Source organism: Fulmarus glacialis, unplaced genomic scaffold (assembly GCF_000690835.1).
Source record: "Fulmarus glacialis isolate BGI_N327 unplaced genomic scaffold, ASM69083v1 scaffold13141, whole genome shotgun sequence".
Classification (NCBI taxonomy): Eukaryota; Metazoa; Chordata; class Aves; order Procellariiformes; family Procellariidae; genus Fulmarus; species Fulmarus glacialis.
The window spans coordinates 12,049-39,131 of NW_009190970.1; the positions used below are offsets into that span (position 1 = coordinate 12,049).

The following is a 27,083-nucleotide window of genomic DNA, read 5'->3' on the forward strand; positions in this document are numbered from 1 at the left end:
TAGAAATCAAAGGTAATAAAAAGGCAAAAGGAGTATAATTCCTCTCTTTCTTTTTTGCATTTTGATTTTGCTGGCAGCTTATTTTTCAGTAGCGCCTGTACAAGCCTGTATATTACAACTGCCATGGCAGAGAGGCAGTATAGCTGGTAATATAAGCCATAAAAATTCTGGAGGACAAACAGAACAGAAAATATTTGTCCATAGCTTTAAACAATCCCCAGCTTGTTTGGGTTTGGTTTCTACAGCCATTGTGCGTCTCCTCTTCTGATATTTTCTTCATGCTGGGATTCCTAGAGGAATCCTAATCTTTTCATCAAATCCTTGGCCACCCTTGACCTCCCATACTCTCCCTGCACTCACTTCTGCCAAATTTTATCCTTAAAAAAAAAATCAGCAAGAACAATTTATTTTCTATTTCTTTCCTTTCAATTCCATTTCATGAAAGTGGCTCAGAGTGACCTGAAAAGCTTCAGCAGTTGCCAGACTTCTCAGATCACAGCCATTGTTCTCATTAATGTAAGTGGAGTGTGATGGAATGGGAGAAGGAAAGAAAGGCTGCACTCGGGGCAGGCTCTAGCCTCAGCCTGTCATCACTTTTCCTTTCTGCTGTGTGGTAACTAACAGGATTTTTGGAGGACGCACACACGGCTTCCTAGAGGTTCAAGTCTGCTTAAGAAGGTAAAAGGACAGCTTCCAAAAAGAAACGCAACTTTTCTCAGAATAAAGGGAGTAGAATGACTGAGAAAGAAACTTTACATAAATAATAAAAAGATAAAAATAGAGTAGCTCCTCATCACTCATTAATTGCCACAGCTTCATTGCTTTTCATTGGAGTATGATAAATTATACCTGCTAGCAATCTACTTCAATACATACACTTTCCATAGAGAATTATGATGGAAGTCACAGAAATCTAGAAAATTAATAATAATCTGTTAACATTTCAAAGACCAAAAGTCAACTGAAGGAAGAGGAATTCAGCTAAGGTGGTATTTTACCAGGAAAAAACAAGTTTGAAGCCCTTCCATTAAAGCCAGTTGAAAGGTTTTGACCATCTTGAAACAGATAACTTTATACAGTCAGATAAGCTTTTGTCTGGTTCGATGTTTTTAATGTCTTTCACTTGTTAACCCATGATACATTAATTAAAGTACATAGTTCAAGAATCAATTCAAAAGCATTCTCTCCAGGCAATCTGCACTGAAAGCTGACTTCACTTAGCAGTGGGGCATTTGGTGATTCATGTCAGACAAAGTGTTGGCCTTTTACTTGTTGAAATGGACTCAGTTCCTTTGAACAGTACAGGTAGTAAATATCTTAGCTGGCCAGAAAGGTAGGAGAAGAAAAAAAGCTTATTATTCCCAACATACTATATTTCTGACCCAGGAATATTTTGAGGTACCTGCACCTGTTATAATTCAGACTTTTCTAACTTTAAAGCTGCTTGAAACTGAAGAAAGCTGAATAGAAAAAAAACCAAAATCCTTAGATTATTAATTCCTCTGCAAAATATGTGCACTCTTCCAAACCCAGACATCACAGAAGACTATGTCAATTTTGATAATATTCCAATGGAAGCCAGAAAAAATGCTAATCTATGGGCTGAAAGGAAGCCAGAATTGCAGGACTTTAGTACCTAAGCTTTCAGACTTGCTCACCTCACACCATGAGGTCGCCCAAATCCACTATTCTTACAGCTGGAGTTCCATGAAGTAGTTCCTCTTGGGAAAACCTACTCCCATCTCAAGGACAAATTAAACAAATACAGCTTTGTTTCAAAGTATAAAACCAGTTTTGCTGTGTCACTCAAAACTCCACCTAGCTTGATTTCTTACCTCTGACTAGCTGCATATTCTTAGGGTAAGATACAACAGAATATGTGTAGAGTACTTCTGATATAACCTTCAACTTTAGCATTCAGAGCTGGAGGGTGCACCTAGATCATCGTGATTAATAACCAAATAGAGCTATATTCATTTCAAAATATTGCAGTCATTTGTGAAAAGGACTCAACATTCTTTAAGCACTATGTAGGCTTAATTCAGTGCTGTTAGAATATGTCTTTTTTGGCCAAATGTTATTTAGTTCATACCTGCTTTTTCCATAAGTCAACAACTTTATGCAGAAGTTCATCATCTTCTCTTGGTCCTGGATTGGTGATCAAAAAATCTATATCATGTCCAATCTTTTTACCCCTAGAAGCAATAAATAACAAGAAGACTGAAAGAGTTAAGTTCTTGTTGAATTTCACATTATTTTCGAAGAGAATATTTTTGCTGCATTATAAAAAGAGTTTGCAGCGTAAAGTCATAGCAATGTTTCTTGAAACATAATCAAAATGGAATCTTCTATTTCTTTTATCAGGTCTGTCAGGGTTCTTTGTTAAGCAATAATTTAAGCTTTTTGATGTATTTTCTCTGTTGTTCAACGAGATACTGCGGATCCATTTGGTGATGTTAAATCTCTCTCTTCCCCTTAAGTCCCAGAAAAGAAGGTTTCAGTCATCTTTGGACAAAAAAAACATACTGTAGTATATATTATTAATCCAGTGCAGTAACAGCAGATAAACTTGCCAGTCTGACTACTGCAGGCTTAAATATTCTTCTTTAGCTTTTGATGGACATTTTAATGAACAAAACTGTGATTATGAATAATTTTATTGTTTCTTTTAACGGCAGATGTAAAATCTCTGAGTATTTTACGTTTCTTCTCTTTTAAAATATAACAATGCTTTTTGCAGAGATTGAGCTTGATTTTCTTTTCGAGAACAGTTCAGCCTTAATGTGACTAAAGCTTGTTTATTACACCCACTAAGGATTTCACAATTAAATCCATATGCATAAAGTTTAATTGTAAATGTTCTTAATGAAAAATGATGTCATAACCTCTTGTTTTTCTTCATTTAAGTCTAGGCATTCAGCTTGCCTTTCATGCACTTACCAAATGTGTTAAACCTAAGTCAGATTAAGATGTAGCTATCATTGGAAAACAGGCAAAAGCATGCTATCGGAATGTTTCTCTTCAGAATTATAAAATGTTTGAGAACATCTGAAAATTTATCTTAGAGTGCAATTCACCTAGAATTGCAGAACCAATACAAGGTTTTCATTTTGGTCTAAATACTGCAACAGGGACTGCATACACACCTATTTATAGGCTGTAATCAGGCCTAAGGAGAAAAGAGCAGAGGAGATATTTCTGCAACGAGGTGCAGTATGCAGGAGATGGAGTAGGCACCTGAAATCTGGAGTAGTGGCACCTAAGTGTAGCGCATCTCCAAATCTTTTTCACATGTTCATGGGAAAAGTCTGCTCTTGCTGATGTTCACAAGGGTACATGATGTTATAGCTCAGGTGTGTTTCAGTTCAACACTGTGTCCAGTATTCAGAGAACTTGTGAACTGTTATACAAGCAGTGAAAATGGCAAGTGTACAAAACAAAATATTTGCTTTTTTGTATTTAATGAAATAGTTCATTCTCTTAAAATAGTGCATAAAACTGAATCTGATTTCTTAAACTTGGAAATTTGTAGGAACAGAACTGATTGGCAGACATGTCAACTTCCATTTGCATGACAGGAAATCATCTAACTGATGGGTAGTTGAAGAGTGTTAGCAGCAAGATGTAAGGAAATGAAAATCTAGGTTTTACATTTGACAAGCAGTCTAACTCACTATAATGCAACTATTGTGCCGTGTCTGCAGCAAAGTCAAAACTGCTTAAACAGGTGAAATGATTTCAAAAGAAGTTTCAAACAAAGCATCAGTCTAGGCTTAGAAACTGAACAGCAATTCAAACTCAAGATGTTAAAAAACATTTAGTATTCCATGTAACACTTTCTGAGTTATTTTGTAGGATGACATTCATTATCTCTTAAATTACCATAATAATCCAAAGCTCTTGCATAGCACTTTTTACTCACATGTCTCAAAATGTTTTTCAAAGGGAAGGAATTTACTATTCCTATCTTAGAGATGCAGAAAGTGGCATAAGAAAACTTGCCAAAAATTATTAAAAAAAAAAAAATCAAAGGAAGAAATTGGAAGCTGATGGAATTGGGAGCTGATTCCCGATTCTTCCTCTGGTACTCAACACATACATATTTTAGGTTAACCACATCTACAAAATCCTGCATCAATCCAGACATAAAATCCCACGAAATCCAAGGTATTTCACTGGCCATCTATTTCCCAGGACAGAGAGCATTTATTGAAATGCTTTTTATTTGTGAAGTTAGTGTGTTTAAATCTCACACAAGAGCACACAATATAAAATAATTGTTATTGTCAGAGTTATATTTCAGCTTCTCTTTGAACTAATTCACATTGGATTAATTTCTGACTGAATTTGTCAGGCTGTTACTGGAACATTTAGTCTAATTTCCACTAACACTCTTTACCAAATAATGTATTTCATCCTAGAAAAATTTATTACCTTCCTTAAAATAGAAAAACAATCTAGTAAATTAAAAAGCTGTATAATATATATTGCTCACGGTTTGTAAACCTTGCAAAAAGATGCGGTAAAGTGCCCATAGATTCAGACCATCATCTATTGAAGCTGAAGGGAACATGGCCATTGATTTCAGCAGAGTAGGGCTTTTCACATATATGTATTTATATATTTGTGTGTGCATACATACAACCATGGGTATTCATAAAATTACATAAAGGGCACATAGGACGGGATAGTGCCAACGTGCTCTGTTCCCAGCTTAGGAAGTACATAAACATATGTATTTGTTTATCAACAATTAACTTTATATGGACATCAACAGCTTCTTTGAAGCTGAAGCTAACTATATACCTAAAGACTAGATACGATACAGGACTTGATTACATACAAGTTAAACACCATGGTGCCAGTCATCTGGTCTTCAAACTGGTATGAAAACCCAGAATTCATCACCTGATTAAGTGCCTCAGAGATGAAACCTCAATCTCTTATTCACTCCTGACGCTCCCCAAGAGGAATGCTGCAGGCTGCAGTCTTTTTCAAACCCCATCACATTCAAGAGAGCAGGTTCCTTACACAGTGCTACAGATGGGCTCCACCATGATCTAGAGACTGAAGGGGGTTAACTAAGCATCATTCACTTAAAATGAAGACAAACACTCTGTTTGAAAAACAAACATCAAATTGATGCTACAGTGCCTGGCTTTGTCTTGCATTTGGTAGTCCGGTGATTGGTGCAGTGATTCCTCATCTTTTTATTGCCTTATTTTTCTCAGTTAGGAATATTGGCAAAGTTCCTGCTTTGCAGGAAGGCATCTCCTCAGTCTCCTCTTCTTCTGCCTTCCACTGGGGTACAGTTCCAGGACCAGAGTTCGGAGATAGCCTTTGGGTCCACACCCGTGTCCACAGGTTATTTACTTCCTTGTTATTAGCTATTGGATTAAAACCACTCATCCCAGAAGGAGAACACTGTTTGATGTTTTCACAGACAAGTTATTTGTCATCCACTGGCTGTTAAATACAAAATACAGAGCCAGTGCTTGGTGCAGGGAGCAGAGTTTTAAGAGTTCTCCTCTCTAAATGGGCATCCTAGTCAATATGCTGCATCACACTCTCTTCCTGGCTCTACAAATCTCCCATTTTATACTGCAGGGTGGCATAAATCCACCCAGGCTAGTGATTTTAGCACACTAATGGATGGTGGGAGATGAAGGGATTTGATTCTGGCACGTCACTGCCTACATACTCTAATCACAAGACTTTTATATAAAATTTGAGTGCTATTTTAAAAATAAAAACAGCTGCAATTTTAGAAAGAATAATATACATCATCTTAATGTGTATGAGAGTTGCTCAGAGCTTGTCTATTTTCTAGGCCTCCTGTGAAATGAGAGTGATAATCTGTCAAGTTTCTAGATTCCACCTGGGCATAAGCAGGATCTGGGAAATTATTTGCTTATACCTGGAAATGCTGGGGCTGTTATAAAGCAAAAGCGTAGGTGCCCCTAGGAGCAGAGCAATCGGGGACATGACTGGGGAGTTCAGGTTTCTGAGCCTTTGAACAGGAAAGGACATGGATTCAAGTTTTGGATTTGCTATTCAGGTCCACTTACATCTTCTTTTCTTTAAATGTAAACCTAAATCCTTGTTGGGCTGGAGCTATAAGAAAACCAGCACCTTGCAGAACAGAAATTGCAGCTTGGGTTTTAACCTAATAACTTATTCAAGCCTGAAGACTATAAAAGACAGAGCACTGTTGATTAGCAGTGTTCAATTCTTGGCTGACTAAACTTGTATAAAGCTAGTAAGTGTTTCTTTGTAGTCAATTAATTATCTTTAAGGTTGTTGGAATCTTCTTTTTTGCTGTTTTTGTTTTAATACAAAATCTAGATTCCAAGTCATCAAACATAACTATCATTATGACTAAAACTTAAATATATGAATGTATGGCAAAGGATAATCATATTGTCTTACTCTACAAGGGCAACATCTGCATGATTAGACATTTTAGAATAGTACGTGCGCAGAGTATTTTGAAATCCCAGGATATTATATAATGGCTAAGCCATATCAATGACAATTCTGATAAACTGACTTTAGTTGAGGAAAGATGAACTGACATTTCTTTACCACTCACAAAACTTCACTAATGGAGGAGCTTAAACCACTTTTTTGCAGCAATGAGTTATGTGTCAAAACCCTGAAAACCATTTAGCAATCTTTGTGCTTATTCAGAGTTCAAGTGGATACAGAAGATGATTCTGTATTTCCATGTGTGTGCTTGCATTAGGTAAAATGTAAGCTTTTCTTAAGCTTGCAAGCCGTTGAAGTACGTGAAATACAAAGTGAACATCAACAGCCTATGTTTATAAAAGTAACTGCATCTCCTGCTTAGGCATATTTCTAGGAAATATAAGCATCAAAGTAAAATCACAGACAGCACAATACCTTTGGATGGATCTGTCATAAAAATGATTTATTATTACCTTTACTATTGACATTGTATTGTGCATAGAAGTATTACTCACGTCTCAGTGTTGCCAAAATACGCTGGGCTTTGCCTGCTAACCAAGGAAAAGCATTTCTCCTTTGAAATGTTGTAGTCTAAGTCCTAGATTTGTTCACCACCATCTTCTCTATCAGCTCCCTTCAATTGAGAGGGCTTTTCTCCAAGAGCAGTTCCCTTTATTCAGCTATGGTCAGATGTATCCAAGTCTGACATTACTCACAGTACATACGCACAGCCCTGTATTTTTCAGCTAAGCTTGCTATACTGCAGTTTTTCTTCACTGGCTTCCTCTATCTCCAGTTTTATTTTAGGTCTTTATAATTTTGCTCTACAATATGATTCCTCCCTTTTTTTCACAATATGGATAATTTATTTTTAAAAGTATTTTATGCTCTACAGCAGTGACATTCTAACTCTTGTCTGCTTAGCATACAGAGACCATGGGAATGGTAAGGAGGAATACACAGATCTAGGTATTTTTTTATTTCCTTGGAATTCTTTCCTAGCTTGATTTCACAGGCTCTGTATTAGATTTTTTTTCTTGTTGGGTGCACCTCACTTATTGTTTCTCACTGATAGCTCTTTAAAATGTACCTGTTAGCTTTCAAGTTCCTAGAATCATATTCTGATAGACGTGAAAGTTTTCTCTCATTTGAGAATCCAACTGATACCCTGCTGTGGAATAAATCAGAATGAATAGGATAAATCCTCGCACAAAAGTCATCTGTGAAGTTCTTCAAACCATTAAAGTGATTAACTGAATGGCCTACCTGCAGTGCTAGATGATCATAAAAATGACTTCTGACTTTAAAACCTTGAAGACTGTACTAGATTGGTCTTTGGTTTTTTTAGGTTATTTGGTAATAGGTCACTGTGATGTTTTGCTTTACAGAGTGCATTTTTCAGAGGATCACACTTCATTCAAAGTGGGATTATAATAGTTTTTACAAATCCTTCTCAAGTCTCTCTCTGACTTCACTTCTGTGTGAAAACAGTTTTCAGGTTGAATGATTTACCTCGGATCTGAGCCTGTCGGCTAAATAACAAATGATTTGCCTGACTTCTGATTAGAAATGCAAAGTGAACTTTGCTTTGCTGGCTAGAAATTTTGGACCAGGAATCCCATTTAGTATCAGGCTTTCCAGGGCAATCTAAAATACTCTTTCTTCACAGCTGCTATATTCTGTAATTCAATCGACTCTCAAAATTGTCTTAGGAAGGGCACTTGAACACTCTTTTTGGGGAAGAAGGCACTTAATATTCAGAAGAAGAAAAAGGTTTTCAATAGCTGCTCAGAAAGATCATCAGAGATGACTGCGGCCCACTGGCTCTGCACTCTGGACCCTGGACTGGAGACAAGCTGGCCAACTTGTATTTCTGTTTCTCAAAACAGATGGAAAATTTACAAATAATTTGGTTTTTTTTCATTTTGTAACAGTCACAGCATAGCCAAGACTCCATTTATTAAGCAAATCCTATCTATTCCTTATTCAGACAAAATTCTCGTGGGCATAATGATAGCATTATATATAAGTGTTGAATGAGGTTGCATGTGTGCTAAATCCTTCAGTATTTACACATGCATACCGAACGTTACACATGAGAACACTGCCACTGCTATTGGAGGCATTAATCACTTGCATGAAGTCAAGCGTATATATTTAAGAACCTGGAAGACTAACAACTAACAGGTGCTCATTTCCAACATCTGATCAACTATATTAAATAATAAAGAAGCATAAATTTATGTGGAGTTCCTGGAATGAAGCAAATTAATTGCATATAATTAATCACATAATAAATCTTCAAACCATACACTTATTTGACTGCCACAAAACATAACGTAATGAAGCAGGGACACATAATGGAGAACAGAAACAGATTTGGCATAGACATTTCAGGCTTCCTCCTATTTGATTGAACCTTTTATTCCTGTTAAAATTGTGGGAAAATATTCGTTGTGGACAAAGGCATATGAACTCTTAAAATTGGATATTGGCTAATGTTCTGAGTTGGTCTGTTTGATGAAACTGGATAGTATTTACTAAAAGAGTACATTTATGATAATAATAATATGCAGATTTGGCAGATTGAAGTAGTTTTTAAAAATGTTAACAGATGTTTTACCCATAAAATTTGCAGCCTTTACATTGAATAAGAAAAAAACCATAGCTGTGAAATAGCTTCCTGAGAATGATTGCTATCAGGAAAGACAGCAAAAAGAATCAGGCCATCAGGAATTGCTATGCAACCAATATTCACCACAAAACTGGTAAGATTTTTAAACTCTCACTTTCCTGACCATTTTATTGTATAGTTGCATTTTGATACAGAAAGCTAGGAAAATCAGTAAAAGTAATCTTAGACCAGAACTTCATGGAGCGGGCCTTAGATAGCATGTGGAGAGTGTGCACAAAATATCAGAGGATGTAACTGTCCCTTCCTTCCAAAGAGCTCAGATAAAAAGCAATACAGCTGAAATTCATTTGTATAGCAAGCTGGATACTAGCTAAAATGCTAGAAGCTGATTTTAAAAAATGACAAGTCCTTTATTTGTGGAAAGAAATATGGGAATTCATTACATGTTAAATTAAGTGTCATCTTCTCTGCATTCTTCATTTGGAAAATGCAGGGAGGACAGCTTCTAGGCAGACATCCCCAAGTGATTTGAAAATATGTGAGGCCATTTGAATATTTCCTTGAATGTAAATGAGCAATGTGCATAAACATCTAGCAAGACCAAATGCAATTGCTGAAGTGATGATTGTGTGGCAATGGAAAAGGGATTAAATGTTGCAGAAGAATACACACAGCTGAAGGAATGGACAAATTGTGATATAGAACAATGAACTTTTGTTTAAGCAGCATAGAGAAAGCTTGGATAAGTAGCAGAATCACTCCTTTTAGATATAACAAACAAATAATATATAAGTACCACAAAATGCATGTTCCTGAGGGAAAACTCTAGTAGCCTCAGTGTGCATGCATAGCGAAACACATAATTACAGCTATAATCAAACATGCACACACATGCATACCTAGTTCAAAGATTTCTTTCTGACTATTGTGATACTGATGCCGTATTTTTACTCTAGGGAGGTATCTCCTACACTGGGTCTGGTTTAGGTCCCGCTGTACTGGCAGCGTAGAACTATTATTTGACATCAGTTGAATTTGACCAAATAGAAGTGGCATAGTAATTCTGTCTCTAGTAACCGCAGTCCTGATTAAGGTACCTCTACTACCTGTCTCCCACCAGCATGCACCTTCTCAGAAAAGTTACAGAAATTTTTCTTCCAAATCCCAGGTATTCTGCATGCTTGCGGATTTGCTTATTAAGCAGTCTTTGCTGAGACCTTGAACAAGAGATGGACAATTTCTTACAGCCAGATATTAAAATAATTCTGAGTTACTGTCACTCAAACTATGAAGAACTACACATTTTTTTTGTATAAACTGCATTATAAAGAGAAAAAAATCTTTCAGCTGGAAGTACTGGAGTGTGACAGTGCTACAACTATTACACAGAAGGTAAAATCCTGGACTGTTTAAGAGCCAGAGGAGAAAAATTCCATTGATTGCAAAGTAGTCACAGATTTCATTCAGCCAAGAATAATTCTTGGCTGTAATACTACAGATTTTCAAAACCTTCTTCCATAATGTTCCATATTCAGGTATAAGTTACTGGCAGTTTAATAAAATATAAAGGCAAAGTAGACCAATAAGTAAAATTCTTAGAATATTTTGCCTGAGTGAATTTACTGAATTCAGAATTTAATCAGAAATTAATTATTTCAGCACACTTTCTTCTGACCTTCTTTCAAGTCTGAAATCTGGACCTAGAGTAAGTGGCTTTATTGACTCAAAAGGACATTGGTAGATATATATTTAGCACACTGACAGGAAAGAACAAGGCACTTTCCAAAGAAATGAATAGAACCATATCTATGCAAGGGTTTCCGCAACAGGGATTTCATGCTGAAGGATTTTGTTGAATGGAAGAAATGATAATGTTTGCAACATTCTCATTTCATTTGCAACAACACTGGGTAATAGCTAAAAAAAAAAGTTAGAAAATTATCTTTTTTTGTGACAAAAAGGGTCTTCCAATTTACAATAAAATGCTGTAACATTTATTTGAAGTTATTTCCTCAGAAACTTTCAATTACATATTCTGGTCAATACTGTAAAAAGTATTAACAACCTAAGTAGCAGCATACTATACCAGTCCATTGCTATCATAAATGACCAGCTAAACCCTGTACACCACACATAAGCTGTTCTTCAAATCACTGTCAATTTTAGCTCAGCAGTTTTCCTTAATATTCCAGTCAGCTCCACATTTTCAAAACAACATTGAGATTCAACAGTATCAATGCAATGGTGGTTCACATACATATAGAGTAGGTAGCAAGAAAATAAACTCTCACTGAACTGCAAAAGCAGCTCAACCAAAGTTAACAATCCAAAAACACTGACACAGAGCAAGCAGAGACAGCAGAATGCAAAAAGTAACTGTTCGCAAGCCCGACTCACACTGTGCAATGATTACTTTGTCAGCGGAGGGAGAGTGGAAGAGGGAACATTCAGCCAGAATAAACTAGGGTCACTCAAACGTGCCAAACTCTACCACCTGCTTCACTTGCTCCCCAGGTGCATGATCTTCACACCTCCACCTTAAACATGATGAAGACATAAGATTGATGAGGATGCCAGAGGCAAGATACCATTTTACAGTTCATCAAATTAAATAGTCAGAAGGCTCATCTATACCATTTATCACATGAAGACATACTAAGCTTCCCAAAGGTTGTAGTTTTTGGAATCATAGATCACTCTGATTCCAGAATTGAAACTCAGGGAAGCCTTCCATTGCAGGACTGGGGTGGTAAATAGGAAGAGCGAGCTGTATAGATTATCAGGTTATTTTATGCAATGGATAATTACAAATTCTAGTTCATAATTTTGCTCATGGTTATTAAAAAATTAATAACTGAGAAGGATCCTCCCCACCTTACATTGCAAGTATCTATGGCAGGGGTCATTTGTTGTTTCACCCCGAGTGAATGAATCCTAACACGGTCCACAAACGCAGTCAGTCCCTGGCTTTCAAAAATAAAGTAACATGCCTGAAGCAATGAGGATAACAATAAAGCAAGATCTGATCAGGGCTCTGTGGAAGATAGATATGGGTATGGGAATATCTGGCTTCTTGGGATAATTTCTGCTCTCCTGGTTTGTTATTTGAATTAGATCCTAGCTGCCTTTGAAGGCAGTTTGACACTAGTGGTTCCCAGCCAGTGTCAAAATTCATTCCCTTTTCTTTCTAATGCCATATAGGTGGTAATGTACTATAAAATACCTGTTGAGATGAGAAGCGCCGGTGTGGGAAAATACTTGCACAAACATTTTGTAGCTGGATTCTGAGTTTAGTGCCCGGCTTTTCATTCACCCTACTGGATTTGGTTTGCACAAGCTGATAAAAATCAAGTGTTGAATATTTCTGGAAATCTAAACACAAACTGACTGAAATTTTGTATTCCATATCTGGAATTCTGGAATTGCTGTCCCTTGAGGATTAATTCTTCCCTGACTGTACATCACAGGGCTATTTTGGGGCGTAATTAATATCTGTAAGATGGTTTAATATGATGCTGATTAATGTCTGAAATAGCAATAGTCAAATTAAATTAACTGAAATCGATTCTGCCACCAGCAAAGACAATTAAAATTAAAACTGAATTAATGATATATTTAACTGAAAAGATACCATACAGTTATGAGAGATAATCTGACTCATTTTGAGGCAATTTGTGGGTAAAAAAAAATTGCTGTTGTAGCTTTGTCTGCAGAATTACTTTTCCCACTGATTTAAGAATAAAATAATTTTAGCTTAGACTGTCTCTGAAACAAAAACATAGTGAAAACTGAGCCAGTGTTCTCTTGGACAGCTATAAATCAGGCCTCTACAAAGGTTTGAATTGCCAAAGATAGCATATAGCAGCTTCTTCACCCAGCCAAGTAATTCAACATAAACGCAGCTGAACTACATAACTATTTGGCAAAGACTCACAGGTGTCTTCTCTGGAAGAGGTGCTTGAGGGTGGCCACTTCATTAAAATGCTACTTTTCTTGCCCAGTGTAACACTAATTCTAATTCACCGGGGGCAGAACTCATTTTCCGTAGCTGTGGAAGCTATTTATTTTATTTTTGAAGTTAATCCAGCTCCGCGATGAAGTAGCAACGGAAAAATCCCTTTCCCTTTAGGAGCAGAAACTTTACTTATATGGCATAAGGGAATATAGCTTTAATATTGATACACAAAACAAGGACTTCTGGTTTCTCATTTATTCAGCAGAAAGCTATGGAGCATCAGTAGCTGCTGTTCAAGGAGCCTTTTAGGGAAACAACACCTAACAATGCAGAGAATGCATTACTTAAAAGATCTTTCTTGTATCAAGTCAGGGTAAAGAAGTGTCACCTGCTGCAGCAGAAGAGATCACATCTCTGGATATTTCTGCGAGTTATTCTCAGAGGGTGAAAATCATTGAAGTGAGGAGAACCAGTGTGAAACCTGTGCAATACCGCTTAAATCTTACTTAAAACCTAATTTCACCCTCTACACTGACTACATTGCCTCAAAAAAGTATAGTAATGTGTGCCATTCACCTAGTCTCTCATTAAGTGCGCTTTCAAAGACCAAGCATATGTCATGCTATGCTTGACTGTGTGTCTTTTATGACCCAAAAGAAACCTAGACACTGTTTCTCAGAGTACAAGACACCTGAGTACTCCTCTTCATGTCGTGCTGATGTCTTTTTTCAAGCTTTGCTTTAACAGATATTTGATGTTACTTTAATGCAATAAGAAGAAAAGATAAATCAGAAAATGGTTATTCAACTGAAGAACTTAAATGACCAGCAGTATTGCTAAATTTAAAGTTATCCAATGATCTTATAAAGCACTATTAGATTATCTGCATTAAAAATTATTTAATGGGTTAAAAATATTATAATGCAAAACCTTGAAAAGATTTATTTCCCTGCCTTGTGAAAGAAATGAATGGTGAATGATGTGTTTATATATTGTCTTCTGTGCACTTTTAGCCAAATGGTTATTTCAAAGCATATTCAGTTTAAAACAGATTTGCATGAGGATTCTTTTATACATGGATATCTAAGAAAAACATTATGTTGTGAAATATTATGAAAAATTTAATGGAAGTCAAAATTTGAAGATCCAAGGAAAAAATATTGACCAGAAAACATTATTCCACAAACAAAAACATTACAAACAATCTGATTTATCTATTTTTGTATGTATTATCTTGAGGAGGACCACCTATTACTCACATGCTGAAATTAATTCCGTTCAACCTTAACGCAACTTCAGAGTTGTTAAAAAACAAAAAAATAAATTCTGTGAAAAACAGTTACAAAATTAAATTTCAACTAAATTTATTATACACTATTAAAATTGTTTTTAAAACTAGTCCTCTACCAGCCTGGTTTCTACTGAGACAGCAAAATAGGATAATGGCCATGTAAGAATTTAGACACCTACTTCTCAATTAGAAAGTATGGCTATCTCTATGTATAATAATAGTCGTATTGCCTAGATGGCATTATTGTCTTTCAGCTTTCCGTGACATAAATGCCTGAACATAGCTGTCACCAATTATACCCTGATGCTGAATATTTATCCCTTTTTGGCTTGCACACAAGACAACTTTTTGCTGCTAACAGCTTTAGGCTCTCTGAATTCTGTATTTGAAGTAAATTCACTATTCCACCAACCAAAACAAAACTATGCTTAAGCTTTGAATCACTAAGAGTGCTGTCTCAATTTCATGTAAATAATGCAACTGTACCTGGAAGCTGTCCATATAATTCCAAGCTTTTAAAGTTTATGAAATGTACCATACCAATCTGTCACAGTTTTATTTAAAGTCATGAAATACATTGCTGAAGTTTTGCTTTTGCTGTCTTGGCAAATCCTTTAAATTACACTCCATTCCAATCAAGCATTTCAAATGACATCATAGAAACTTCTTGCATACATAAATTTTGCCGAGTGCCGATCAGTGGCGAAGCAAAACCTCTTCAACACTGTTTGAAAAAGATGTACGCTCCAATGAGTATTGATGTGGATTTGGGATCTCACATATTCAGCTGAAATGTAAGAGTATGCAGATGATACTTCAGTCTTAAAACATCTATCTAGTTTCACATCTGTAAACTCTACTGTCAGCATATTCTGTGATAACATGGAGTAAGCTTTCTCACTCTTAAAGACAGTGGTACAGTATCTTTGGTTACCAGAAATTATAAAATTTTTATTATTCTGAAATCTGCAGGGAAAAAAGAACATATTCCAATGTGTAGTCAGTACTGAAGAATCAGGCTTGACTGGAGAGAAGGTACATTTTTATTATGTATAAGTACAGGCATCTCAGGCTAGACCTGCTCAGACATCCTGAAATACCTAGTCTCTTTTGGCGTAATTCAAAGGCTTAACGAAGACTTTAGAATTGTGCAAACTGAGAGACCAGGAAATTCAACTACCTCTACTTACGAAGAATACAACAAAGGGATCAGTGCACTCAAAAATGCCAGGTGTTTCAGTGAACTCTCAGAGAGTATGATGAACTTCGGGGGAAAAAAAACCAAACAACCCACAAAGAAAAAAAGGTAAAGAAAATGACCTCTCCCTCTATCCAACAATAAATCAATATAAGATGATGAAAGGAGAAGGTTAAGGTTTTTAGGATTTCTGTCTGACTTCTTTGGAGGTAGTTGGTGACTGGCACTTTTCAGGACAGTCTACCACAAACTGGGAGAGAGCTGGACCCTTCTAGATCTGGATTAATCATTATATATAGATATTGCTCTCATTCCAGACAAATTCAGGTGCTGTGTCCCCCTTCTGCTGGTGTTCTGCCAGAGAATGAAGTTTGCCATCATGAGGTATTTAGACGGAGTAATCAAGAGCTGGCTGTAGATTATACATGTACTCCAAATGCCTAATGGTGGAGCTGAATGGTTGAAATGCATTGGTATTCTGGATTTGTAAGTCAGAAAACTTTCCAGTTTTTTGTTTCCATCTCAGCTGGTACATAATCTACTCAGGTGCCACATTTCAAACAGCATTAGTTGCAAACCAAAACCTCAGCTAAGCTAGTTATCTATTGCTAGAACAATAACCTAGTGATCTCTTCAACATCATTAATAATGCAGCAGAGAAAACAGAAAGGTCAGCTGCATTCAAATTATTTATTGAAATAAGTAGACAACAGTCTGCATTATTAATTATGAAAGCTGTATATTTTTAAAAATGCTTTTATGAAGCTATTTGTCACAGTTACTTTTTTTTAACTGGAAAAAATGATTTTGCAACTAAGGCAGTTTCCGTTTACTAGTTTAGATTTTTGTTGTCCAAGAGAGAATTGTTCGGTTCAGAATTATATTTCTATTCTACTTACTCACAATCTCATTAATATATATAAGCTAATATTTAAGAGATGATATTTTATTTTGAAAGAAGAAAGAAAAAGGTTTTTCTCTATGCTGACACTATAACAAAATTAACAAATAGCTTTATAGCAACAATTTTTGTTGTATTGAATCTTTCTGGTCGTAGATTGTAAACGTGCATTCAATCCCAGTCCATTTTAATTCTCTCTAGCTAATTCTCTTGAGAGTTTCAAATGGATTATTCCTTTGTCATATCCCTTTGTCACAGAAACTTACATCAAAATGTTCTTTTTCATGCATGTCTACTTTGACATTTCCAAAAATCAAAACATTCACTTCAAACAATTTAAAAGACAATATTAATGTTCATGCAAGGAAGGAAATGTGCATTTTCAGAATGTCTGGATGATATTAGATGTTCAGCCTGGGTTTCACTTGGCAGTGATGGGACAATCTGTGGAATCAACCTACCATAAAAATAAAGGTTTCTATTTGCTTCCTGCTCAGCTGTATTGGAAGTTATATAAACATGACAGTTTTTCTATTAAAATTCCTTGAACTGAGAAGTAGATTGCTTGCATCCCCTGAAAAAAAAAAAGAAAAAAAAAGAAAAAAAAAAAAGAAAAGAAAAAAAGACCAAAAAAAGACATCCCCCCAACTTCTAACATAAAATAGGATTAAGACTTCTGTTTGAGCTGGTGGTGTGATAGCTGAGGAGGGCAGGTAATTGTTCAAGCATTTGGGTTAGTCACAAAGACATGAGAAGCTGATTTATGAAGTTGAACTTTCTGGCATTTTGTGGCAATACGTATAATTCTACTTTAGTTGTGATTACTTTAAGATATTTTATTAATCTATTCCATCTAATGGGATATAATATCTGCTAATCTCAAATTAAACCGTTGCGTGGTTGCTAGCACACAGCTGCAGGATGGTGAGTTTGAGTCTAGCCTTTCTACCAAGACACTAAAGTTTTACTCAAGTACTTCTGAAAAAATTATGCATAGTTTAAACTTCAAGCATGTGTACAATCTTTTTAGTTTTAATGACATTGCTCACTCACTTGAATTTTTAGAGTGAACTGTTAAGTCTTTCCAGGACTGGGCTGACATACGGGTTTTCCATAATTACTCTTGCATATCCCTACTGAAAGTAAGGTAGTTGGGAATTTTACAGAAGCATAACCTAGAGAAAATGAGATTGCTCTCTTTTGAGACCTAATTTGGATTGTGTAATCCACTAATTTTGTCTAAGGGAAGAGGACTTTACTCTTAACCTATGGGATACATTTCGAAAACTAGAGTTTTACAGAGAAAATATTATTTACTATTAAAATGAGCATATTTTACACTAGAATTATGGGATACAACAACTATGCCTGTTTTGCGATCAGTTTTTAAACATAAATTGAAATTCAATTCTACATCAGTGTTTTGCCAAGATAGCTGTGCTGTGTGAAATCACGCTGTTAGCCAGCAGTTCCCTGGAGCTGAAACAGTTATGCCCTTTGGGCCAATACAGGTTATTCCATTTCAGAAAGTCATTTAAAACTATACTGGCAAAGGAACACTACATTTCCACAGAGAAAGGCTGCCAATATATTCTACAAGTATAAGCATGCCAGAAAAGCCTTTTAAAGTGTAGACAAGCCTGTCATTAAATCTACCTTCTACCTTAAGTAAATCTCTCCATAGTGAAATCTTGTTACAGTCCTTTACAAAATTCCCTTGCTCTGCTTTAAGACATGATCCTCCATCAGTCGAAGGAGCTCATGAAGTTGGCTTAGTTGATTTAATCCTAAATTGAAAACTTCTCTGATTATTATTAACCAACTTCCTTAATTCCCTAACCATGGCAAGGAGATACTCTGTTTGAGAAAGTAACTTTTGAGTGTTCTCTCTGTGCCCTTTTTCCTCATCCAGATATTGTAAAGCTCTAGCCATATATTTTCAGAGTGTCTCTCAAAGAACCAGTCATGTCATATCTCTCTAAACTCTTGTTCTGACTTCTTTCTGAATAGAATCTTGACTTTTTCAACCTGCATTGTTGTGTGACCTCTGGTAATGGGGCATTTTAAGGGCATCTTAAATAAAATACATAGCTATTTTTATTTCTTTAGGTGAAATGAAGATGCATTTCCTGGGTCACCATTTCTTGCCAGTTCAAATTCTCAAACAATCAGATGAATGTATCCTTCCATTTTGTCGTGATTCAGCTGAAATCAATATCAAGGCTCCCACCAACATTTTAGCTAGAATGTACCAAAAGGTTGTTCACATTTCATTTATGATATTTGAATGGTGGAGATATGATCTACATTTACTAAGTCTGGATGTAGTACTATTAATGGTAGCGATACAAATGCATACTATAATATTGACATCAAGACATTTCATAAGCAACAATGTTCAATAAGGCTATTATTACTTACACAGACAAACTAGGTGCGACTGGACACAGCAATCTCTGCAACAAGATCAAATAATCAGGAATGTTTCTGTGTTTACCCACTAGAACTGTGTCTAGGTGTAAGATATGCCAAGATCAAAGGCAAATTTTCTGCAGTCTTTGATCATTAACATAACAAACAGAGTGTAAGGTTGTTAGTTTATGAACTAATAGTTTATAAACTTGCATGTGAGAAAAGGGAATCCATAATGTTTCAATGGTTTGATTTTGTGGATTTTTTCTTCCCCAGGATAGCCCCCAGTAGTGTCACAGAACAGCTGTCATAGGTGATGATTATAACTGAGTCTATCTTATCAGCTCTTGCTGCTCTCTACTTAATGCTTATTTTCCATTCTTAAAAAAGATTGCCTGAAACATTTCCATCCAACTCTCCCACAGCATAGCAACAATCCATAATAAATTCCACCATTCCTAAACTGCAAGCAACTAAAAGGACTATTTCTGGCTATATCTTGTAATTCAGGCATTCAGACTACATGATTTATTTTAACCTTTTTAATCTTTTCCTTGTTATCTGTACATACGTAGAAAATGTCTTGTCTGACTCACATCCTAATAAAAAAAATTTAGCCAGCAGTTACCTCCTCATTATCATGTCCCCACACCACTAGTATGATCATGTCACTGTACATACATAGAAAATGTCTTGTCTGACTCACATCCCAATAAAAAAAAATTTAGCCAGCAGTTACCTCCTCATTATCATGTCCCCACACCACTAGTATGATCATGTCACACTTAATTAAAATGTTATGGCTACTCTTGCTCACAGGGATCTGCAAAACGTACCTTCTGGTTGCTCTAAGCATAATACAAGGTCACCGATGCTTGCAGCTTTTCTCATGATTATCTGCCAGGAAAACGTCATTCTTTGCTTGTGCTGTTAACCATCTTTACAGCAACTAACTAGCTTATAATAAACTTTGACTTCTGCTAAAGAGTAAATCAGCAATGAGTAAACTCTGCTATAAATATCCTGTTTGCAAGCCAGCTTTCTAGGAATAAAACCGTGGTAAAAGTCATGCAATATATTGCATATTATAATTAGAACTGTTTTTTAATCTCTTGACTCAAAAAAAACAGGCATTTGATCCTGCAAACCCTGACTGTCTGGCATCTGAGCCTGCAAAATCTCTTTTGCAAACAGTGAACCACAGAATAATATTGTTCATCTTAGTAACCGCTCACTAATAGAGAGCAAAATCTTCAGAACAACTTCATCTCTGGTGTAGATGCCCTGAAACACTTATGAGTACAACATACTAACAAACAAAATTATCTTGCTATATGAATAGTAAGAAATATACTTGAAAACATTTGAGGCATCAGAAAACTCTCAGAGGAAGCAACACATATTCAAGAAGGACTGCAAACAAGAAAAAATGTAATTAATTATTTCTACTTCTGTCCTGAATTGCTTAGGGACAGGCATCGGAGTTCATAGGTAGAGAGATGCTTAAGTACAATTGTCTGAAACAAAATAAGAAAGAGACGCTTGCTTTCTGGTGCACCTGTGTATGTCTGACGGAAAGCTGGCTAAGCATCATTAGCACTATTCTTTCTTAACACAGTCATTAAATCTCTTAATCACAATCAGGCTCTATCCTTGGCCCATTAATGCTACCTTACAGCTGACTTTACTGCTGGGAACTTAGTTGAGGACTGCTGGCAGAGTTCTGTTTCAATTTGCCTTTACGCAGTTTTGATTCCATTTGCCTTTAGACAAGAGTACCACTTTCTCCTGCAGGTCTCTCAGTGTTACAGTGTTACTAACTCTCTCTCCTCATTCCATTCCCACCTTGAGTTGCTTGGATTTTGTAAGGCATCCTCTTTTTAGCAGGTGAACCCCAATAAAACTATTTTATAGATAAAATCTAAGGAACAGAACTATCTAACAAACTATGCATCCCCAACTCATCAAGGCCATGTATGTCTTTGATTTGACCTCTTGTTCTTTATGTTTTCCTTTTATCTTACCACCTTATCTGAAATCTCCTGTCTTGTTTTCTTTTTATCTTGCTACTTCATCTTTCCCTGAGTATATTCCACTATCTTAATAGGCCTCCTTGTACCTAATGCTCTATAACTTTTACAAGATTTTTACTTACCGGTTTTATGTATCATGAATATATTTTACTCTATAGCTATTTATTTGTGAGACAGCCTGTAAAACCCTTAGTGCTCATCCACTTACAGCAAATACTTTTCAAGTAGTATATTTTAAATATCCTACTTCAACATACTTCCTGGCCAGAGTACTAAAATCAGTCTGTTTAAATTCACTGGCTGAGCATTTCAGGAATCAATGCATTATATTAGCTGTCTTCATGCCAAATGTTTATAAGAGACACCCTGATTATTGCGACTTTTCAGAGCAGTACTTGAAAATATGATGCCTCCCCAGAATATCCATGTAAAAGGCCAAAAAACCCAACCATTAAAAAAATCACTAATGACTGGAAAATATTTGGTGGTGCTTGATTTTGCTACAAATTTTAAGTGATAATTACAGTTGATAGTTTATTCTCTCTGTCTCTAATCACTCTATCTATTATTTACAATGAGGATTTAGCAGAGTTGGTCAGGAAAATGAGGGAAAGCAGAGGATTTGTGTGCCAGTTAAATATAAATGAGAAAGAAATGTTTTAATCCAAGTTGTCATTTCAATTTCTCAGCCAAAACCTGAATCAAAATATTTCAGTGATCTTGAAAAGGCATTGTAATGCTTCACAAAGGTTTCTGTGCCCCTGACTACCTCTTCCATGATGCACATACCCCAGTCTTTATGTGAAATGACACAATATAGTATGAAACTTCTATAGCTGAGGCTCATCATGAAAGAGAAATTCTGACTAAAGAACTCATTTCACCAAAGAAAAACAAATCACTTGAATTATAGCCCCTACCAGGCAACAGAATGACATTTCTGTCCAGCTTTTCAATGAAGAATTGAAAATTTTCATGGAAAACAAACAAAACTTATAAACACTTTGACAGGTATTTTCCAACTAACGTTAAATATGAATGTATGATCTACTCCATTCACTATCTTAGTTTCTGGGTATAGAGCTGTTCTATAACATCATTGATATGTTTTGGTTTGCAATATTCACATTGTCAATAACCCCTTTCATCAAACTTCTTCCCAAGTAGCAATATACAAATTCTCCTGTCCCCCAGTATTTAAAAAAAAACCAAACAACCAAACATTAGTGAAAAGCCACTAAAATAAGATTCCAAAAAGAGTTAATCAAATCTTCACTGAATTTAGACTTTCTTACAGTGAAGCATGTGATAAAAATCAAAACTTACTAAAAAATTAGATATTCATATTCTCTCTTTATCATATTCCTATTATAATATATCTAATACCAGTAGCATTAAAAAAGAATGAATCTGCAAACTGCATGAGCCCTATTTTATGCACTTCAAATTAATTGCAGCACATATAACACGACTCTGCTACAGAATAGTTCTAAGGTTATCATCATCGATCTTGCCTGAGGTTTTCTTGTACAGAATCACTTGTCATTCTCTCTACAAATTTTGAAAATGAAGCTCATTCAGTCTGTGAATACATCTCTGTACATGTTAATGTTAGGTACCAATTATTTGTACAGCTTCCTTTTAATCAGAACAGCTTTTATTCCCCCATGACATATCATACTAATCTACTCCCAAACTACCAAAACATTCAAAGAGCAATAGTTCACCCCTAGTGTAGGAAGCAGATTTTTGAGCTTATAAAGTTATACTGATAAATCAATTTTAGTACATGCTCTGTATCATGCAACCTGCCCCCCTGCCCCAGCCCCGGATTGTATGTTATAATAATGCCTGGGGCCATTGGACTTGATATGATTTTTTTGGATGAAACTGTACCCTATTCAAACTGTATCAGCACTAATGCCTGTGTCCTGTGCAAAAGACCTTTTGTGATCTTATTTAATGTGTGTTTTATGCTGACTGAAAAATGACGTATTTGTATATTGGAAGAATCGTGTATTTGGGAGAATTGTGTTCAAGGAAAGGCAGAGCATTTCCCCTTCCAAAAAAACAGAGAAGTGTTTTCAATATAAGTCATACCAGAACTTAGTAATTTACATGTTTCATTTTCATAATGCTAATAGTAATCAGTACTGCATGTTATTTGTTCTAAAATGCTGAATGAGTAATTTTTAGTTAACGTAGCATAATAAAACTCACAATTTTTATTGCTAACTATTTTAAAATGGGAATGGTCAGTAGAATATAGGTTTTTAAGTATATTTCATTGATATGTTGGGACTATGAATAGTTGCGTTATAATCCCATTTTATAACTTTTCAAAACATTCACTTCGGTAAACTTGTCTAGAAAATTGTGTAAATAATGCAAAATCTGTTTTAACATTTTGGAATTCTAATGGTGTATTATCTTAAGGAGTGCCACTGCACAAGCCGCTAGAGTTTAGAGCTGGGAGAACTGTTATGCGTACTGACGGCTGTCACCACTTCTTTTCACTTAGGTGAGTCTAATGAGCCAGCCATCACGATAGACTGCTATTTGTTTCAGAGCTAGGACTTTACATTAGGAGAAAGCAAGTTACTTGTGGGCAAGCTTATAACCTGACACTCATACAAGCAGCTAAACCAGCAAAACTGAAGTCAGTGCTGCAATCTTCTCTAGCTAATGACAATACCATTCTCTTGGACTTTGATAACCAAAGCAACTGGAAATGATACATCTATGGTCCAAATCATCATCAACGCAGCTCTTCTACATAACAGACACCCCAGATTGCTTTTCTTGTATCCCATGCTGAGCAGTAAACCCAGAAGCTGCTTTCCCCATGCCTGCCCCCATACACAGTGAAGGTTTTATCACAGTAGGCCATCTCCGTTATATAGTGAAGGTTTTGAGAAACTGTCATCCAAAAATGAGAACAAACATCAAACAGAATTGTGAAAACATCAAAGATGCTTTTGAACAAACTGTAGTAGATTTCTAACAATTTCTATTACTTTTTGTATAAGTAATAGGCATATTGCATTATAAACACTAAAATAATCCATGAAAAGATTAAATAAAAACATATTATATTAATATAGCATGAACAGGTTTAAAAAACAAGGGACATCCATCTACTGTTTAAAGGCTAGATTATTTGCAAGATGTCAGAATAAATTTACGAGGGAACACTGCATTTTTAGCTCACTATTTTCCTCACCATTTCCCACAATGTTTTCAATGTGTAACTTCTTGGAAAGTAATTTTCTTCATTTCTCAGTCAGGCATCTTTCTTAAAACCTTAAATAGATCTTTTTGAGTTCCTCTTTCTTAAATTCCATTCACTTACAAAACAAAAAGATGCTGTGATTTTTTTTTTTGTCTCACCTCTACACATTATTCACCAACATTGCACAAAGAAGCTGTTGTTCTTTTGACATTGCATCTCAATAAATGGATTAAATGAGCTGTGAATATCAGCATTTAACCAATAAAAAGAGATCTTTATTTATTTAAAATGTATCAGATCTGCTTCATCTAAAAGGCTAATTGAAAAGGCTATTCAGGTCAGCTGTGATATTAGAAGACAACTGAATCACATTTAATGCTACTTAAAGGATGTGAACAGGCTAGAAGAAAAATTAAACCACAGCCATTAAAATTTAATTTGACTTAGTGAAGCCATTAACATTTTGGTTTTATGCAGTGGCAAGCATTCTAAAAATATTTCCATATAATTCAGAAACCCAGAATTGTCAAATGGTTGACCCTTATGTACCAATACTGATTGAAAGTGACCATAAAGGGCAAATCAGAAAAGAAGCATAAGGAGAAAAAGTCTTTGAATACCATGATAAGCTGTCATTCTATTCTTTCTTCATATATATTGAAAGTCTTTGTATATTACTGTACACATACAAAACATAAATTATCTGCTCACAGCAAGTTTCTCTCTTACTCTGACTCACTTTTATTTTATTGCTGCTGCTTTTAAAGTTTTGCATCTTACCACATCTATCAGCGGGATGCTCTGTAACAGGACATTTCTGCCTCTGGTAATGGCCAAATTGATCTATGTCATTATCAGCCTAAGCTCGACTGGGAACTTTCATACACTATTTTAACATAACTTCTTATAGGAAAGGCAACCTATTTATAATTTGTGGTCAAAACCAGTTAGAATCCTGTGAATTTTAGTCTTGTTATTGCACTAGAAATAGTTGCATCTTTACTATAAATTCTTGCATCTTTCTATTAACTGCACACTTTGGTTTTCGTTTTAACATTGAATATCAGATTTGGATATCAAATGAACAAAACACTACTTTTATATGAACTGTAAAGAAATAATCTATTTTTAAGACAATACCTTATCTTACTCCTAGTAGTGTACTTGTGATATATTGCTTTACTTCTACAAGTTTGCCTTTGCAATTTGAAAGTACTACTGCCAATATTCCTTAGACTCTGTATAACAACAAATAGTGTAAATAGCACAAAGCAGCCATCAATGCAGTAATTTTAAAGATTTTAGCCAGTTCCATACAGAAACTTTGTCTAGAATTAAAATGGTAACAAATCTGACCATATATCAGTGCATAAGTAAAATTTCAAATTGACTGCCTGACAAGGAAATACATTACCCCTAGTTTTGGCTTTTGTTCTCATTTTTTCCAATTCAGTTTAAAAAAAAATATTAAATGCTAACACAGAGGGCTTTGTTGTAATATTCCTAAAATAATGTAATCTGGGGTTTCATATCTTGCTGCATGCACGTTGCTTGCATTGCTTTGGCTTGCTTACTTACTAGTAGTCATCATCAGCGATGAAAGGAAATGGAAAACGCTAAACACTGCTAAGGTTGTTACAAAGGCATTCCAGGAGGTGTAGGTTATCATGAAAACTGTAAGGCTAATCCAGGGAGGCTAATTCAGGGAGTTTCTGGCTCTACATATACAGTGCGAAACCTCCAGGTTCACAGAAATCAGCAGCATTGCCACCTCCACTCTGGACCCAGCACTTGAAGTAGCTTTAGAGAGGAGAGAGGTACATAACTAAACAGCATCCGTCTTATGAGCTGATAAACCTGTGAAAATAGTAAAGGTTTGAGTAGAGTACGGTATGTAAAAAATCTTGGATCAATGAGACAGTTTTTGAATACGCTCTGCTGAGTACTCAACTCTCTCATGGATTCTTACAAAGATGTTCTTGTCTGTGACTCCCAGATACCTTATTCATCAGCTTCTACTTCATGATTCATCATGGCTAATAATAGATGAAATGAGTGGAAAAATAATCAAAGCTCTAATGACAAAAGGAAGTGTCTGAATATTACTCCAATAGATTATCTTCTAAATTGACTTGGCCAGCCATTAATTTGGATAAAAATTATTTTCTCCTTTCTCAACTTATTTTTTAATGGGTTACGGAAAATTAGAAGCAGAAACTAGTGATGATCTCTGTTCTTCCCCAGTTGTAGTGCCTCTAAGTCCTGCCACAGAATATTTTTATTCAGAGCATCCCAATACCTCAAGGTCAAACACTTCTAAACTTAGGGAGTTTGGTAATGTGAAGCTGTTTTACTAAGCTTTAAGACCAACTAGATCAGATTAGAACATCCCTGGGTTAAAAGCCTCATCCAAAGTGGACTATAGTTTACCAGAGGCAAAGCTGTGCTCATGAATGATATCCAAACAGTCTCTTCAGTCTGTTGCTGGAAGAATTGCTAGATTCTTCTAGGATGTGCTTAGAGTGTGTGCAAACTACCGCATCAGCTCAAATGTTCAGTGAGCAGCTTGCCTCACAGCTTCTTTATAGCAGATTTCTTCCTGACAAAATGAAATAACAGCAGATAAAAATTTTACTACTTATAACAGCAGTGGAAGAAAGTGAGCAGAAATTACAGTGTTTGGACTGAGCGGCTGGGTACAGCTTATATCCTCCCTTATTATAGTTTGTGTTTCAAAATAAAAAAAAAGCATAGAAATAACTATCTAAGAATAGCATAAATGCAAAGATACACTATAATGACAAGGTGTGAGTAGAATAAGGAACCTCTGCTTATGAGTTTGTCTAAAAACTAAACGAAAGCAACTTTTGCTAAATTAATTATATTCATTTGAAGTCTGGCACTATTGTAAACCTAGATCTGAGCAGAAAGAAAACAATTTGCATAATAGGATCTCAA

General features: G+C 35.6%; 1 protein-coding gene across 1 annotated transcript in view; it reads right to left on the minus strand.

Annotated features, from left to right (window-relative positions):
- Nucleotides 1-27,083, minus strand: part of DNTT (DNA nucleotidylexotransferase) — a gene marked incomplete at both ends in the record, with an annotated part of 48,581 nt that overhangs the window by 8,703 nt on the left and 12,795 nt on the right. The window contains one exon of the mRNA XM_009586519.1: nucleotides 2,117-2,195. Coding sequence (XP_009584814.1) covers nucleotides 2,117-2,195 — 79 coding nt within the window. The remainder of the gene's footprint in view (nucleotides 1-2,116; nucleotides 2,196-27,083) is intronic.